We start from the raw sequence: 15,845 nt of genomic DNA, 5'->3' as shown, positions 1-15,845 counted from the left end.
TTGTCCTGACACAGTTGTTTTGAACTTTTTTTGGGGGGGGGGGATTGTAAGTGCCTCCAATCAGACAAACCCAAGTTACATCACTGATTACAATTCTGTTTAAGAATTCATCTTCTTAATCACTGTGTCATGTGAGAAATGTCAAAGCAGTGCCAAGTCACTTCATTTTATAGACATCCATAAGCATTTTTTAACCAAATGGGAACACAATTCACAAAAATTTAAGCAATTTGTGACATTCTCATGCAAAACAGTTTTTGAAATTTGTGGAAACTCATCACAAGGCATTACTGCAAACCATCAGCTTTCACACTTTTTGCTCATTCACTTTCTCAACCAAACCATCATTGACAACAAAGGCCGCCCACTCCCTGCTTCATCATGAACATTGGTTCATCCATCATTGAAGTGTGTCACCCAGTTTCTCAGCATTCCATCAGTCATATATTTTCACCATAAATTTCTAGAAGTTGAATTTCAGCTGGCTTAGCATTCTTTGCATTCAAAAAACGCATTACAGAGGTTACTTGTTTAAGATGTGTATTGCAGTTCAAGACACGGCACCACAAAAAATTGCATATTGTGCTATAAACGCTGCAAATAAGCAGAACAGAACTCCCATGCTTGCTTTGTCCCTGCAGTAATTGTGTCTTGTTGTTGCTGAAAAAATTTCTTAAACTGAAACACTGCTATGATTCATAATGGACATGGTTGCCATTGTGAGCTGTGTAAAGAGATCAGAACCTTCCTGAGTCCTGATTCTAGAAAGTCCTATGTGGAGTATAAACAAAGGGAAACAGTAAAAATAACCTTCACATCATAGCTGAGATAGTACTGAGTGATAGAAAGACATCTTTTGGACGATGTTCCTCACGCACACATGCGCACACACACACATACACACACATACACACACACACACACACACACACACACACACACACACAGTCTGAGGACAATATAGGTGTGTGTGTTTTTCCATTCCTAATATACACAGTTTTTCCAATGTAGAATATTGTAAATAAAGAAGTACATCAAGTCTCTCATGACAGGAATTTAATTCTTATTAACTATGATGTGTTCAAATTTTTATGCAGGAGATCCTTTCCTAAAGTGAATATAGTGTCGACTGCTGAGCTGTTAGGGTTCAGAGCATGATATGCAGGAACCACTAAAGGTAACAACTGCTGGAGTACTTTTGAGGCATGTTACAAGTTGAAGAAAGGGTCTTTAAATCACAAAAAGAATTAAAAGTATATTTTGTCCATTTACCTGCATTCTGCAAAGAGAAAAGTTGAATTAGGATGATTAAGTTGTAACCTTACATAAATGAATTTAAAAATGCAATAATAGGTAAGGGAAACACAGTTTTAAGTCACAGCTTGTTGTTGAGATTAGAACAAAGCACTCTGCAAGAAACAGCAGCTAATGAACCTTCCTTATATAAATGCAATTAGGGTTCATGATCAAAGTCTTCTGCTGGGTACTAGAACTTACAACTCGTGATGTCAACATTTTTTTGTGATCTGTGTGCATCAGTGCTCAGTCATGTACGAAGTGTTCGACGGTGCTAGGAAAAGGATAGATTTCTACAAGACTCACATATTTAGCGGTCTTTTTGTTGTGTCTGTCTGCAACTCAACCTCTTTTCTGTTTTTGTGAGTAGCATCTATCCTTTTCATAGTATTGTCATTATTCCATCGTGGATGTTCCATTGCGTGATATGCAAAGTGTTTGTGTTAATAAAGACCAAAAATTTAAATACAATATTTTGTCATAGAACTGAAGATATTATTTTATTGTTTTGTTGTCAGTATCATAAAATGTTTCTTGTGACATTTATTTCTAGGCTCTAGATTTCCTGTTAAGTGGACTGCACCAGAAGCTATAATCTATGGAAAGTTCTCTATTAAATCTGATGTATGGTCATATGGGATTCTTCTGATGGAACTTTTCACATACGGCCAGGTGCCTTATCCAGGTAATTTGAAAGTGTTTTTAAGACCATTCTGTTAAAATTAAATGATATTTGGCTGAATTTTGTCTTAGTTATAGAAATGAGGTATGAGAAGTGAAGTAATAAAACAGCAAACGTAACTAGTTTTTCTTAAACAGATTTCATAAATATTACGAGGGGCGTTCAGAAAGTAAGCTCTGATCGGTCGCGATATGGAAACGACTATGAAAATCCGATAAAGCTTTGCACAGATGTGTTGGGTAGTGTCTCTAGTATAACCCCAGTTAGCATCACGTCGCTCTTCTCATTTCTGAGCTCGCAGTGAGTGCGTAAAGATGTCTAGAAAATAGTGTCTGCCGCCAAGTACGAGGGCCTGGTGAGAAATTTCACCTGAAGCTATGCAGCTAACATTACATAACTGTCGTGCTGTTTCTTTTTCAAGACAATTCTCAGCCACATTCTGCAGGGGCAATGAAGATGCTCCTGCATCGTTTTCAAATGGAAATGTGAGATTACCCACAATACAGTTCGCAATTGTCTCCCCCTGAGTTTCATCTCTGGTCACATGAACCGCTGTCTTTGAAGACAACATTTTGACACAGACAACGAGGTGTAGGCCAGCGTGGAGAATTGGCGGAAAGCACTGGCGGCTGCCTTCTATGATGAAGCTATTGAAAAGTTGGTACAACGCTATGACAAAAGTCTAAGTCAGAACGACGACTACGTAGAGAAGTAGCTGAAAGGTGTAGCTAATTGTTACAAGTAAAACATTTCTGATGTTCACTGTGGTTTCAATTTGGCAATCAATCGGAGCTTACTTTCTGAACAGGCCTCGTATTTTAAACCTTTCTCTGGTAAGAATCTATATAGTTATAATAATTGTATTATGCATATATGCAGACTCAAGCAGTAAATGAAAATTTGTACCAATGCTGGGATTTAAACCTGGGTTTCCTGCTCACTAGGTGGCTTCATTAGCCATTATGCCGCCCTGGCATGGGGGATTTGCACAGCTTGCACGGACTACCCTAGCATGTCTCCGTCCTCAATCTAAATTCCCATTCACACCTCAGCCCACTTTGTATTTCCCATAAACTCAAACAGAATTGCAGAAGCTCTCCAGCTGTGTTAGAGACCCGGCTCCAGAGGAAGAGGATATAGCAGAAGTTCTGAAGCTCAAACCAACAGTAGGCCTACATGTCCACAGTGAAAGTACCCTGATACCAAGTAAGCCTAATCGTAAAAATGGTGCAGATTTAAGAAAGACTAAACCACTCACAATTTTCTATCAGAACATTGGCCTAAGAGGACTTAAAAATTCACTAGACCAGCTACTAATAAACATAAATGATATTGAAAGAAAAAAGCAACCAGATATACTATGCTTCACTGAACATCATATCACTTGTGATATTCAGATGTTGCGCTTAGACAGATTCAGTTTAGCATCTCAGTCTTGCAGATCCAACATGGAGAGGGGCGGAACAGTGATTTATGTTAGAAATAATGTAGTATTTAGAACTCTTGATGTAAGCAAATTTTGTATTGAGCAGCACTTTGAAGTGTGTGGTATAGAACTGGCAACAAATAGTGTATCAGTAGTCATATTATCAATTTATAGAGCACCTGAGGGAATCTTAGAATCTTTCTCAAACAGATTGAATCAATGTTATCAAAATTGTATAGAAAAAACATTTCAGTCCTAATACTAGGCGACTAATGTAAATTTCCTGAATGAAAGTTATGACAGAATGGAGCTGGAGCAACTAATGAGCTGTTACAATCTAATGCAAGTAGTTGAATTTCCCACTAGGGTAACTGACCATTCCATTACTCTAATTGATAATGTGTTTGTTGATAAGTCTAGGCACAGTAGCTTGACAGTCAGTCAAGTCCTAAATGGGCTGTGAGACCATGATGCTATACTTCTGACAATCCCCAATTTAAATCTTAACAGAAAACCAAAAGCTATCTGGAAAAATGTGAGACCAATAAATAAAGAAACAATAGAGACATACCGGCAGAAGCTACAGTTAGTAGACTGGTCTGAAGTATTCAACTCAGCAGGTGTCAACACAAAATTTAATGTATTTATTAATTTAACATCAAATCTTTTTGAGGAGGTGTTTCCAAATAAAAGAGTCAGAGAAAATCAGTGTAACCCTGCATTTAAGCCATGGATTACCCAGGGCATCAAAATTTCATGTAAAACAAAAAGAGAATTGTATGCCTCAGCCAGACAGTCTAACAATACTGTAATGGTGGGGCAATATAAAGTGTACTATAAGATATTAAGGAAGGTGATCCAGAAATCTAAAAGTATGTATCTAAAAAAGGAAATTGACAAATCAAATAACAAAATGAAAACCATATGGAAATATGTTGAAAGCGAGACAGGGAAAAGCCTATCTGCCAAAGAAGTGATTAGCTTAAGAACTGGGAGCCTTTCAGTGGATGTTCCCGAAATGGTGGCTAATATCTTTAACAATCATTTCCTAACAGTCACCAACCAAATGGGATGCCAGGGTTCTGTAAAGAAAGCTACAGAATACTTGCATAACACCTTAACTAACAAAATAGATGAGATGCATCTTCGAAAAACTACAGTGATAGAATTAGGAAAAATAATTATGTCTTTAAAATGTAAAAATTCTGCTGGAGTTAACATTTCCAGCAAGTTACTGAAATACTATTGTAAAGAAATAAGTACAGTCCTCTGCCATATTAGTAATATGTCATTGGAAGAAGTTGTTTTTCCCGACAGGCTAAAATATGGGCTTATATGACCAATTTATAAAAAGGGTGAAAAGACTGAGGCTACAAACTATCGACCAATTTCATTACTCTCAGTTTTCTCCAAGGTACTAGAGAAATTGATGCATAGCAGAATGGTTGAGCATCTTAGTAAATATAACATCCTCAGCAGTAGCCAGTTTGGCTTTCGGAAAGGGGTATCAACCATGGATGCAATACATGCCTTTGTTGACAATGTTATGGAAGCCATAAATTATAAGATGATGACGGTTGGAATATTTTGTGACCTGTCAAAACTTTTGACAGTGTAAGTCACCATATTCTCTTGAGTAAAGCCAAGACCTTAGGTGTATTAACACAATTCACGTTGTCCGTCGCACTTAACATAGTGTAGACCGGGAACTGTCTGCTAGGCATGCCCGATGTAAAACTGACTGGGCATGGCCTGTGCTGCCTGAGTTGTTGTTGTTGTTGTTGTTGTTGTTGTTGTGCCGGCAGAGGGCGCGGCTGAATTCTCGCGTGTCCTCTGGTGGACAGGACTTTACTTGCGGCAATTACTGTCCGTGATGCGCCGTGCCGATGTGCACCTCCTGCGATCTTTCTGGTGGCTACTGCACTCCTCCTCCTTCGGGGGGGGGGGGGATGAAGCCACTGTGATCCACTGCATCATAAGGTGAAGCTTCGTGCAGTAGCAATGACCTCCACGTCCATTGGAATGCTGGAGTCAGTGGGGATCTGCCAACCCTCGAGCCGGAACCTTTGCATACGGTTGGAAGTGACCCACACGAAGAGGCCCCCATCATCCAACCACCGGAGCCCAGGATGGAACGGGCGACAAGCTGTCGAACTCCGGATCCCATTCCATCTTGGGAGGGGCAAGACCCAGTGGTGGGGACGATGGGGAAGGCACGACCACAGCTGAACCAGCCTCCTGAGAAACCGGGCCTGCAAGGGGGGCCGGCTCTCGCCAGGGTATATCTAAAGATGGCGATGCCGGTGCTGGAGCTACTGGAGGCTGCCAAGGCTGAGAACCATCGCTGTGTGGCGGAGTCACAGGGGGGAGGGGCGGTAGCGTCCCCTGAGAAAACAACACGGGTGCCGGCAATGGGGAAGCCGGCACCTGAGGGGTCAGAGGGTGGGTGCCCAAACGTGGACGTAGCTGATTTTGGTGAGGCCGCACCTCCCGGTCCCCCGCCTGCAAGGTATAGATTCGGCGGCCATTGCGGAGCAGAACCATTGCCAGTATCCAACGTGGATTGCGACCAAACCCAGGCGCCCAGACCGACATTCCCGGTGGAAAGCCGGGTACCCCGTTTTGTGAAGACTGGCAAGGACCAGACTGGAGGAGGTGCAGCAGAGTCCTAGGTAGGCGCCAGTGGAGCAGCTCTGCAGGGCTGCATTCTCCCATTGGTGTGGTCCAGTATGCCATCAGGAAAAACGTCAACGCCTCCTCCGCAGGAAATTCGTGCACATACTTTTTCATCGGTGTCTTAAATGTGCGCACCATGCGCTTGGCTTCCCCATTCAATTCTGGATGAAAAGGGGGAAGAGCAAACATGCCAAATGCCAAAGTGCCTACAAAAATCCTGGAAGGTCTGCAAAATAAACTGAGGTCCATTGTCCGATACCAGGGTGACTGGCAGACCTTCGACAGAAAAGATTTTTGCGAGTGCCTGGATTGCAACTTCTGTAGCGGTTGAGGAGCAGCGAACCACATATGGGAATCGGGAATAAGCATCAATGACAATGAGCCAAAAGCCATTGAGAAACGGGCCCGCAAAATCTGTGTGAACACGTTCCCATACCTGGGTTGCAGGCGGTCATAAAGAGAACGCTGACCTGGGAGATACCTGTTGGCTTGCACACTGGGAACAAGCGGCCACCAAGTGCTCAATTTCTCTGTCAATACCAGGCCAGTACACATGTCTGCGAGCCAAGGTTTTAGTACAGGAAACACCCGAGTGCCCTTCATGTAGTAATGTCAGGACCTCCCTTCGCAAACTTGCAGGAACAACCATGCGAGAAGCTGTATCATCGGTAGCCAGAAGGAGAACTCCTTCCAAGACTGAGAGGCGGTGTCGTGGAACAAAACAATTACGAAGAGGGTCCGAGGCCCGGCCTGGAGGTCGGGACCGACCACCCCTGCTGAACGAGGCGAACTACTTGCCAGAGAACCGGGTCAGCTGCCGTTTCCCTGGCGACTCTAAAACTAGTGATCAGGAAGCCATCAACCGCTTGGCGGAACGCCACATACAAATGAAAACTTATAATCTCCTCCCGATCGACTTAGGATCTGGCCCCACCAGAAGACGGGAAAGAGTGTCGGCGTTGGCATGCTGTTCGGTAGGGTGAAAATGAATGTCATAATGGTACTTACAGAGGCACAAGGCCCAGTGCTGCAGTCTGTGGGCCGCCCTATCCAGAATCTGAGAGGCGGGGCCAAATAAAGATATTAATGGCTTATGGTCAGTGATTAACTGAAATTTCGTGCCATACAAGAAAGGGTGAAACTTGGTAACAGTGTAGACAATGGCCAAAGCCTCTTTTTCCATCTGGGAGTAATGGGCCTGCGTGGGACTAAGAGTGTTAGACGCAAACGCCAGTGGCTGCTCGGAGCCATCCGCGTTGCGTGGGCCAGGACCGCCCCCACCCCATACTGCGAAGCGTCTGTAGCCAGGACCAACAGCTTATTGGGGTCAAAAGAAGCCAAACAAGGCGCTGAAGTGAGGAGGCCCTTCAACGAGGTGAACGCTCGCTAAACAAGGCGCTGAAGTGAGGAGGCTCTTCAACGAGGTGAACGCTCACTCGCATGCAGGCGACCAGTCAAAAGGAACACCCTTGCGCAGAAGGCAGTACAGAGGGTGGGCTATGGTGGAAGCCCTGGGAATGAACCGGTGGTAATAGGCAATCTTGCCTAAAAAAGGTTGTGCAAGTGTTCCTTCGTGCTGTGGCCTGTGACAGTTATGTCATCCAGGTAATTTATGCAATGAGGGATTGTCGACGTGACGTGCTCAAGATACCGCTGAAATATCGCTGGGGCACTGGATATTCCGAAGGCCAACCGCTGGTATTGGTTAAGGCCAAACGGGGTGTTGATGACCGCCAGCCGTTTGGAGTCCTCATCAAGTGGTATCTGATAAACCTCCGAAAGATCAATTTTCGAAAAATATTGGCCTCCCACCACGTCGGAGAACAATTCATCAGAACGAGGCAAGGGATAGGTGTCCACCACCAATTGGGAATTAATGGTGACCTTGAAATCGCCACAAAGATGTAAGTTTCCCGAGGGTGTCCTGACAATAACGAGGGGCAAGCCCATTCTCTAGAAGAAATGGGAAGAACGACCCCGAGGGCTGTCAGCCGGTCTAGCTCTGCTTTTACCTGAGGGCGGAGAGCCAAGGAGATCTGCCTCGCGCATAGAAAATGCGGGCGAGCCGACACCTTCAACATTAAGTGAGCTTCAAAGTCTGAAACATGCCCCAGGCCCTCCTCAAAGATATCCTTAAAGTTAGAGGTCAAAGATTCCAATGATTGATAGGGAATGTCTTCGGAGACCAACTGTATGGTGTCTGTGATAGAAAAACCGAAAGCTTGAAAGGCATCCAATCCAAAAAGGTTATCAGAGCTCGCATCACTGACAACATTAAAAGTAAGAGGCCGAGCGACTGATTTGTAAGTAACATCGGTAGTGAATTGACCCAGTAGGGGAATGAACTGTTTACCGTAACCACAGAGATGCCGGTAAACTGGCACCAACGGGGCAACCCAAGGTTGGAGTAAGTTTGTGCATTCAACAAGGAAACTGCTGCACCCGTATCTACTTGCAGTTGTAGTCTGTGCGACTGAACCGACATCAACATAGAGAGTTTGTGTGCCGATGCGTCGGGAGCCTGGCCCGATGAAACGTCCTGAATGCCAACGTCCATGTCCTCTGTACCTGCTTCCTTCAATTCTTTTGAGGCTGAGCGGCAAACTTCATCAATGTGTCCTTTTTTATTACATTTGCGACAAACGGCCCAACACTGGGGGCACTCTGACGGATCATGATGTATATAACACGACGCACAGGACGGTAACGGGCTGGCGGCCGGACCTCCCTATCAGGGGCCGAATGAACAATGACGTCTCACACCATAACGTGGGTATACGACTCTTGCGACTGCTCCGTGACAAAATGACACTTGCGACTAAGATCGTGCAGGGTAGCGGCCCACACCCGGTAAGACTGATGGGGCTGTTTCTTGCATTGATAGAACTCGACCCTAGCCGCCACAACATGCATACGGCGGCGATAATACGAAGACAGCAATGAACACAATGCGTCAAAAGACAAGGACGAGGGTTCCTGCAACGGCGCTAGCTGCCGAAAAACTTGATACAGTGAGGGAGATATCCAAGACAAGAAAAGAGCATGACATTGGCAACATGAAATACCAGGAAATGCTGCCGAAGGCAATGTTCATATGCGTCCCAAACCTCCGCCGTCTCGTCATATGGGGGAAAGGGAGGAGGGAATGGTGCTGGAGCAGACTGCGTGGAGAGCAACACCGGAAGCGCTTGTGTCATGGTTGCCATGAGCTCCTTCTGCAGCTCAACCAAAACCCGCACTAAATCCTCCATGCCGTGGATAAGCTGTGAAACCGGAACAACGACGTAACACGCGAGAGAACGACCCTACTCATCGCCAATTGTGTATTAACACGATTCACATTGTCCGTCCCACTTCACATAGTGTAGACTGGGAACTTTCTGCTAGGCATGCCCGATGTAAAACTGACTGGGCACGGCCCGTGCTGCCTGAGTTGTTGTTGTTCCGCCGACAGAGGGCGCGGCCGAATTCTCACGTGCCCTCTGGTGGACGGGACTTCACTTGCGGCAACTACTGTCTGTGACGCGCTGTGCCGATGTGTGCCTCCCGCGATCTTTCTGGTGGCTACTGCACTAGGAATGGGTGGAACCGTAGGCACATGGCTTGAATCCTATCTGTGTGGTAGAAAGCAGAAAGTAATCGTGGAAGGACTGCATGGTGGCCAGGTATCTTCAGAATGGGGCTCCATTACTGCAGAAGTACCTCAAGGCTCAGTATTGGGCCCACTGCTCTTTCTAATATTTGTAAATGGCTTAGCACTATGCACAGGATATGGGAAAATACTCATGTCTGCTGACGACACCACTTTATCAGTTAATAATCTCTCGGGGAATGTGTCAAATAAAGCTTTTGCAGATTTGACAAACTGGTTTGAAACCAATGGCCTTACAGTCAACCTAAAAAAGACAAATTACATTCATTTGTCTTCCAGCACAAATGTTACTAATGAAATGAACGTAAAAATGGGTGAGCACGAGATTTTGAAGGTTGAGTCCTCCAAATTCTTGGGTCTGCATATAGATAGCAAACTGAAGTGGCACCACCATATTAAAGATCAGTGCAAAAGGCTAAGCTCAGCAACGTTTGCTTTAAGAATAATTTCAGACACTAGGGAAATGAGCACAATAAAAATTGCATATTTTGGCTATTTTCACCAACTTATGGCCTATGGTATAATATTTTGGGGAAATCAACCAATAGCAAAAAAAGTGTTCCATCTACAGAAGCGAGCAATAAGAATTGTGTGTTGAGTACATCCTAGGCACTCGTGCAGGGATCTGTTTAGAGCTCTACACATCCTTACAACACCTGCCCAATAAATTTTTCCCTGATGTGCTTTGTTTAAAAAAAATAGCAACTTATTCAAAATCAATAGCTCATACCACAGTTATAACACCCGAAGGAAACTGGATATCCATTATGAGCTAAAAACGGAAAGTATGGTCCAGAAGGGGGTTTTATACAGTGGTGGGGTTTTATACAGTGGTACCAAGATTTTTAATGCCCTCCCACTGCACATTAACGAACTGTTTGGAAACATGCCAAAGTTTAAAGAAAATCTGAAGCAGTTCCTTTTAGATGAATCTTGTTACAGTATTGATGAATTTCTTAGCAAAAATGCATAGAATCTCTTGTTTGTGGTTAAACCTTACTGTGTGACCTCTACAGTCAATTAATCATACTCTGTAAGTACAGTGTAACTTGATACAATACTGAAATTTATGTATGTCTGTATACGACGCCTGTATAACTTAAGAACAATACCCAAATTTATGTATGACTGTATATTCTTTCAGATGTCCTATATCTTAACTAATATGTAAGGGTATATGCTAAACTTCACAGTTTCTTTAATCTAATGATTAGATCAATGTATCTGTGCACAAAACAATAATCTGTAAAAATCCTTGACTCGTTCTATATCCAGGGATATGTTCCCATATGGATCTATGGAACACAAAATAAATAAATAAATCCTGGCCTTGGTACAAATTTTCATTTTTCGCTTCAGTCTGCATACAGACGACATAGATGTTTAAGACTTGGAAAGGTCCCTGGAACCTTATAGTTTCATTTGAACAATTATTATTATTATTATTATTATTAATCATTATGCCCAGCCGAGATACATGATTCAACTTTTTTAGCTGGAGAGTGTGCTTTCAAAATCCCTTCTGTCCTGATTCTGTTGGTTCCAGTTATAGGTTTATCTGCAACTCAATGGTTATAGACAAGTCTCGAATGTAGCTTTACCTTGTATCATGTCATCTCCAATGCCAATTTCTGGAAGATTCTTTCAGTTTTGAATTACCAATTTTCTCTCTTTGTTTGTATCACTATTTAATCCCAAATGTAGGATAGTATCCCTAAGGAATCTAAATTTAGGTACTTGTAATGTGTTGCTGAATTGAATTACCATTACTTGTCCATCGAGGTATTAAGGAGTTTCTGTGAGATTTGGAGTCCAGGTCGGCATACAGTTTGATGAAGTTTTCCTCGGCAAAGAATTGCTCCTTCTACTTTCTTGTAGAGAGTTATTAGGATGTCTGCACAGGCAAAAAATTGCAAAAGAATTTTATATCCACATAGTCTGACAATATTTATGTCTTTCGGCCAGGTCCCGATTCATTTTTTCTAATACAAGATGAACAGTAGAACAGATCATCTGTTTCCTAGTTGGACTCGTATTTTAATATCAGAACACTAAGATATTTCACCTCAGAATTCAGCTTTAGACATGGTGTTACTTAATGTTTGATCATTTCTGTTGTTTTTGTTTTGAAATCGTATCATATGTTCAACAGTAAATGTCAGTCTATTGCATCATATGCTTTTTTGATGGAGAGGGGGAGGGGGAGTAATCACTACTTTTACTAGATGATCTTGAAACTGATAATTTGTTCTGCACGCAATTGTCTTTCATGACTCCTAGTGATATTCCTGATTAGGTAGTCTGTTTCTGCTTCAGTTCTCTTCAGTAAGACTTTTGACAGGCGTTTATACATAATTGGTAGCAGGAAGATCCCTTTGTAGTTATAAATATTCATTTTATTCTCCGTATTTTGTAAAGGTTGGATGAGGGCACATTGTCATTAAGTACATTTTTTCCTTGAACCCTATATTATTTTGGATATGTTTTTGCTGGGCATCTTGATTGACCTCATTTGCCTAAGACTGTACCCACATAAAAGAATAATCCACACACTTAAGGCACTCATTCATAATCCAATACACTTTGAAAAAAAAAAAATCATTTTATGAAATATTCTTATTTTAGCAACATAGGTGAGAGTGAAGTCACACAAAGTAGATGAGAGCTGTGGAGCTCTTAATGGTTGCAAATTGCAGGCATTTGTAACCATACATAAGATTGGAGGATACTACTATTGTACTCTGTTCAAAATCATGTGAAGATTGAGAAATCCATGGTTGCCAGACATGCACAGCCACAACACCTGCTACTCACACTCTGTCTTAGGTTCAGGTGGCTTGCAGTTCTTCATGATCGTTCACTGTGCACTGAGATTGTGTTTGTTTTCATTTCTTACACATGCAAAGTTAAATTTTTATCTCTTATTACTATTGTTTTCTTGTATTGTGTTGTTAAGGGGAAAAGTTCAATGTCACTCTGTTGGCCTAAGCACTGCCATATGAGATCACTCAAGAGAAATGATTTGTATGCTACGTGTCTACATCATCAACAATAGTTCTTGATAATGTTCACAATCATTCTGTTGTTGATGAAATGCCATCCATGGTGAATGAAAAGGAGGAGTTGATTACCTTCAGTGTCAGAACATCAAAGTAGGTTATACATTTAAAAAGGTGGTGCTTATGGATCTGATATCTCTGCATGAAGCACACTTTCCAATATATGAAATAGACGTGATGGCAAAATTGAGCAAACAGTCACACAGTCACTACCATTCCAAGCTCAGAGAATTGAGATGGTCCTTAATTAAAGATTACATTGGCAACAACAATCTGCAGTCGAGGCAATCAGAAGCAAAGCTCTTAGGAAAATCATCAGTCATACACAACATAAAATGGGAAAAAGCATAGCAGATGAAACCTATTTAAAAATGTTATAGAAAATGCCCTGTCATTAACTAATGACACTGACAGTGTTAGGAGCAAGAGTCATGTCACTAAAGTTTTTGCAGTGCCATCACAAAAATGTTGCAGAGGCATGTATGGTGTGTGCGATTTAAGCACCAGTAGAGCAAAATTATATTTCCTTATATTAATAATGATTTCATTATCAGCAACTGAGTCTGAATAAAATTCACTGGAGAAACTTTGCACAAAAGAAATCACTTTCTCCATTTGCATTATAACTGTTGCAATATTGAGTTATTGTATTTTGTTATCACTGTTATTATTTATTCCAAACTGATAAATTTTGTCTCCTCGACTAACAGGAATAATTTTTTTATTATGTTTCAAATAAGTAGAAGTTTGATCAGAAAACATAACAACAGGTTAATTATAAACCTAGTACTCTGTTTCTCATAATGGAACCAAACACGCTACCACTGAGGTTTTGACACCTGAGCACAGCATCGTGCATTACATTTAACACTGACTGCTCAGTGTTAGAAATCTGTAACAGAGTTCCAGTTTGGAGGAGATGAAAATTTAATGTATTCTTAAGATTTAGTCTGCATAATGTTTTCACCTACATTCAAAAACAAAAATGTTGAAAATTTGGTACTGTCTCCAGGAAGTACATTTTTGTAAAGTATAACTAAACTCCATATATTTTCTTAAAGAGCTGTTGCAGTGGTTAGCACATTAGAATCACATTGAGGACAACAATAGTTCAAATCTGCATTCAGCCATGAAGATTTATGTTTTCGATGATTTGCCTAAATCACTTAAGGAAAATTCGGGGATGGTTCCTCTGAAAGAGGCATGGCTAATTTCCTTCCCCCTCCTTTCATAATCCGAGCTTGTGCTCTGTTCCTGGTGAGCTCAATGTCAAGGCGATGTTAAACCCATTTCTTCTGTCCTTTTTTTATCCTAAAACTTAATTGCTGTAAATAAAATATTAGAAAGCAAAGGATAGCTCTTTCAAAAATGCTTTGTACGTCAAATAGTTTGGGAGGTTGAGTGAATTGAATGAAATGTAAGATTATGTTTGTATTCTCTGTGGGACTTGGTGACAGTGCTCCACGCCTCCATGTGTTCCTGCCAAACTGTCAATCCTAAAGTAATTTTGAACAGGCCAAAGGGTATGACAGAAACAGACATACAATTGTTTTCTCTACATTTCAGCTGTGAACAGGAAGGGGAAAAAAGAGGCTGGAGGTGCCAGAAACATGGGTTATTGGTACCCTCATCTATAGTTTGAATGTCGAAATTAATGTACAATTGGTATTTTCACTTCACCATGAATTTCTTGACTTTTATCCCTTCAGAATTGTCCTAGTGGTTGGTGTTGATATTTTTTTAATTACAACATTTTAATCTCGTCCAAGTTATACACAAAATCTATCTAGCCTCTCCCCTGCTTACCAATTACTTTATTGGTGCTTCCATACTGCCAGCCAATCAGATTAACAATAGTTCTTCATTGCATACAGCTAACTGGAATTTTTTTAAAAAAATACTTGTGTTACTGAATTAGACACTGCATAATTTGATTAATTGTATGTGTAATCCATTACTGCATGTATCTGTAAATGCCTTTATTGGAAGTAGCAGAACAGCTTCCATTGTCATTCCTTACTGGACTTCACCACCATTAGTCATAGTGTTGTCTGAGGAAGCGTTACCACACAATAAAGGAAGTGTTATCACACAGTGATCTCTTTTTCTTGTCATTTTAGGTGTGTATGGGTATGAATCAGTGTCTTTTTTTTTTTTTTTTTTTTTTTTTTTTTTTTTTTTTTTTTTTTTTTTTTTTTTTTTTTTTTTTTGGCCCGACAGCACAAAATATGTCTTGTACTGATATGATTCTGAGAATGATATTGTCACGTAGAAGGAGGTGTAATTAGATGAATGACGAACACTAACTTCACTTAACAAAGGTTTATTAAGCACTTGCACATACAAGAGCGTGGAGCGAACTGCCTCTGGCCAGAACACATACGGTATATATACAGTTACAGAACATTCCAGTACAATGATTCCTGACATTTGTGGATACTTCTAGAATGTACTCGAACCTAGTATAGAAATTAAATTTTTATAGTTCAGGTGAGTTTTGAACTCACGACCCTCCATGCAACAGTCCAGCATCATAACCACCACATCACAATGACCACGCCACTCAGCCTCCTCTGCGACATTGTTCCCTCCTTAAGAGAACAGCATCTCGGTGTTATGTCCTCCTAGTCCGGGAATGAGCCATTGCTCCTGCATACTCCGACTCCCGAGGACTGATGTTCACCCTGGCGGTGATCTTGTTAGAACTTCCTTTGCCGCTACACTCTTTGTCACCTTTCCGCTTGTTGCCTGTCGCAGGAGCTTCAAATTTATGCTGGGTCGCAGGATCCTTACAGGGCTTCATTCGAAAGATGTGGACCGTATCTCTGATCGAAATCTTCAACTTCATAAGTAACATCAGACAATTGTTTTACAACCTTATAAGGTCCAAAATAGCACCTGAGGAGCTTCTCAGAGAAACCAACCTTCCGAAGAGGAGTGAAGATCCAGACGAGGTCACCAGGCTGGTAGACAACAGGGCGGTGGCTCGCGTCATTCCTTCGGCGATCATTTTCTTGAGCCTGCAGTGGGCAGAGTCGAGCTAACTGCCACGCT

At 41.8% G+C, this 15,845-nt stretch overlaps 1 protein-coding gene across 5 annotated transcripts in view; it reads left to right on the top strand.

The window, feature by feature from the left end:
* The window catches only part of LOC124605681 (tyrosine-protein kinase Src64B), a 262,399-nt gene that overhangs the window by 226,875 nt on the left and 19,679 nt on the right, over positions 1 to 15,845 (top strand). For all 5 annotated transcript variants that reach the window (XM_047137536.1, XM_047137537.1, XM_047137534.1 and 2 more), the window contains one exon: positions 1,850 to 1,981. In XM_047137536.1, the coding sequence (XP_046993492.1) occupies positions 1,850 to 1,981 (132 nt within the window). The remainder of the gene's footprint in view (positions 1 to 1,849; positions 1,982 to 15,845) is intronic.

This window comes from Schistocerca americana, chromosome 3, assembly GCF_021461395.2.
Source record: "Schistocerca americana isolate TAMUIC-IGC-003095 chromosome 3, iqSchAmer2.1, whole genome shotgun sequence".
In the NCBI taxonomy this organism is placed as follows: domain Eukaryota; kingdom Metazoa; phylum Arthropoda; class Insecta; order Orthoptera; family Acrididae; genus Schistocerca; species Schistocerca americana.
Note: the sequence above shows the minus strand (reverse complement) of the source record. Positions and strands in the feature narration are given on the sequence as shown.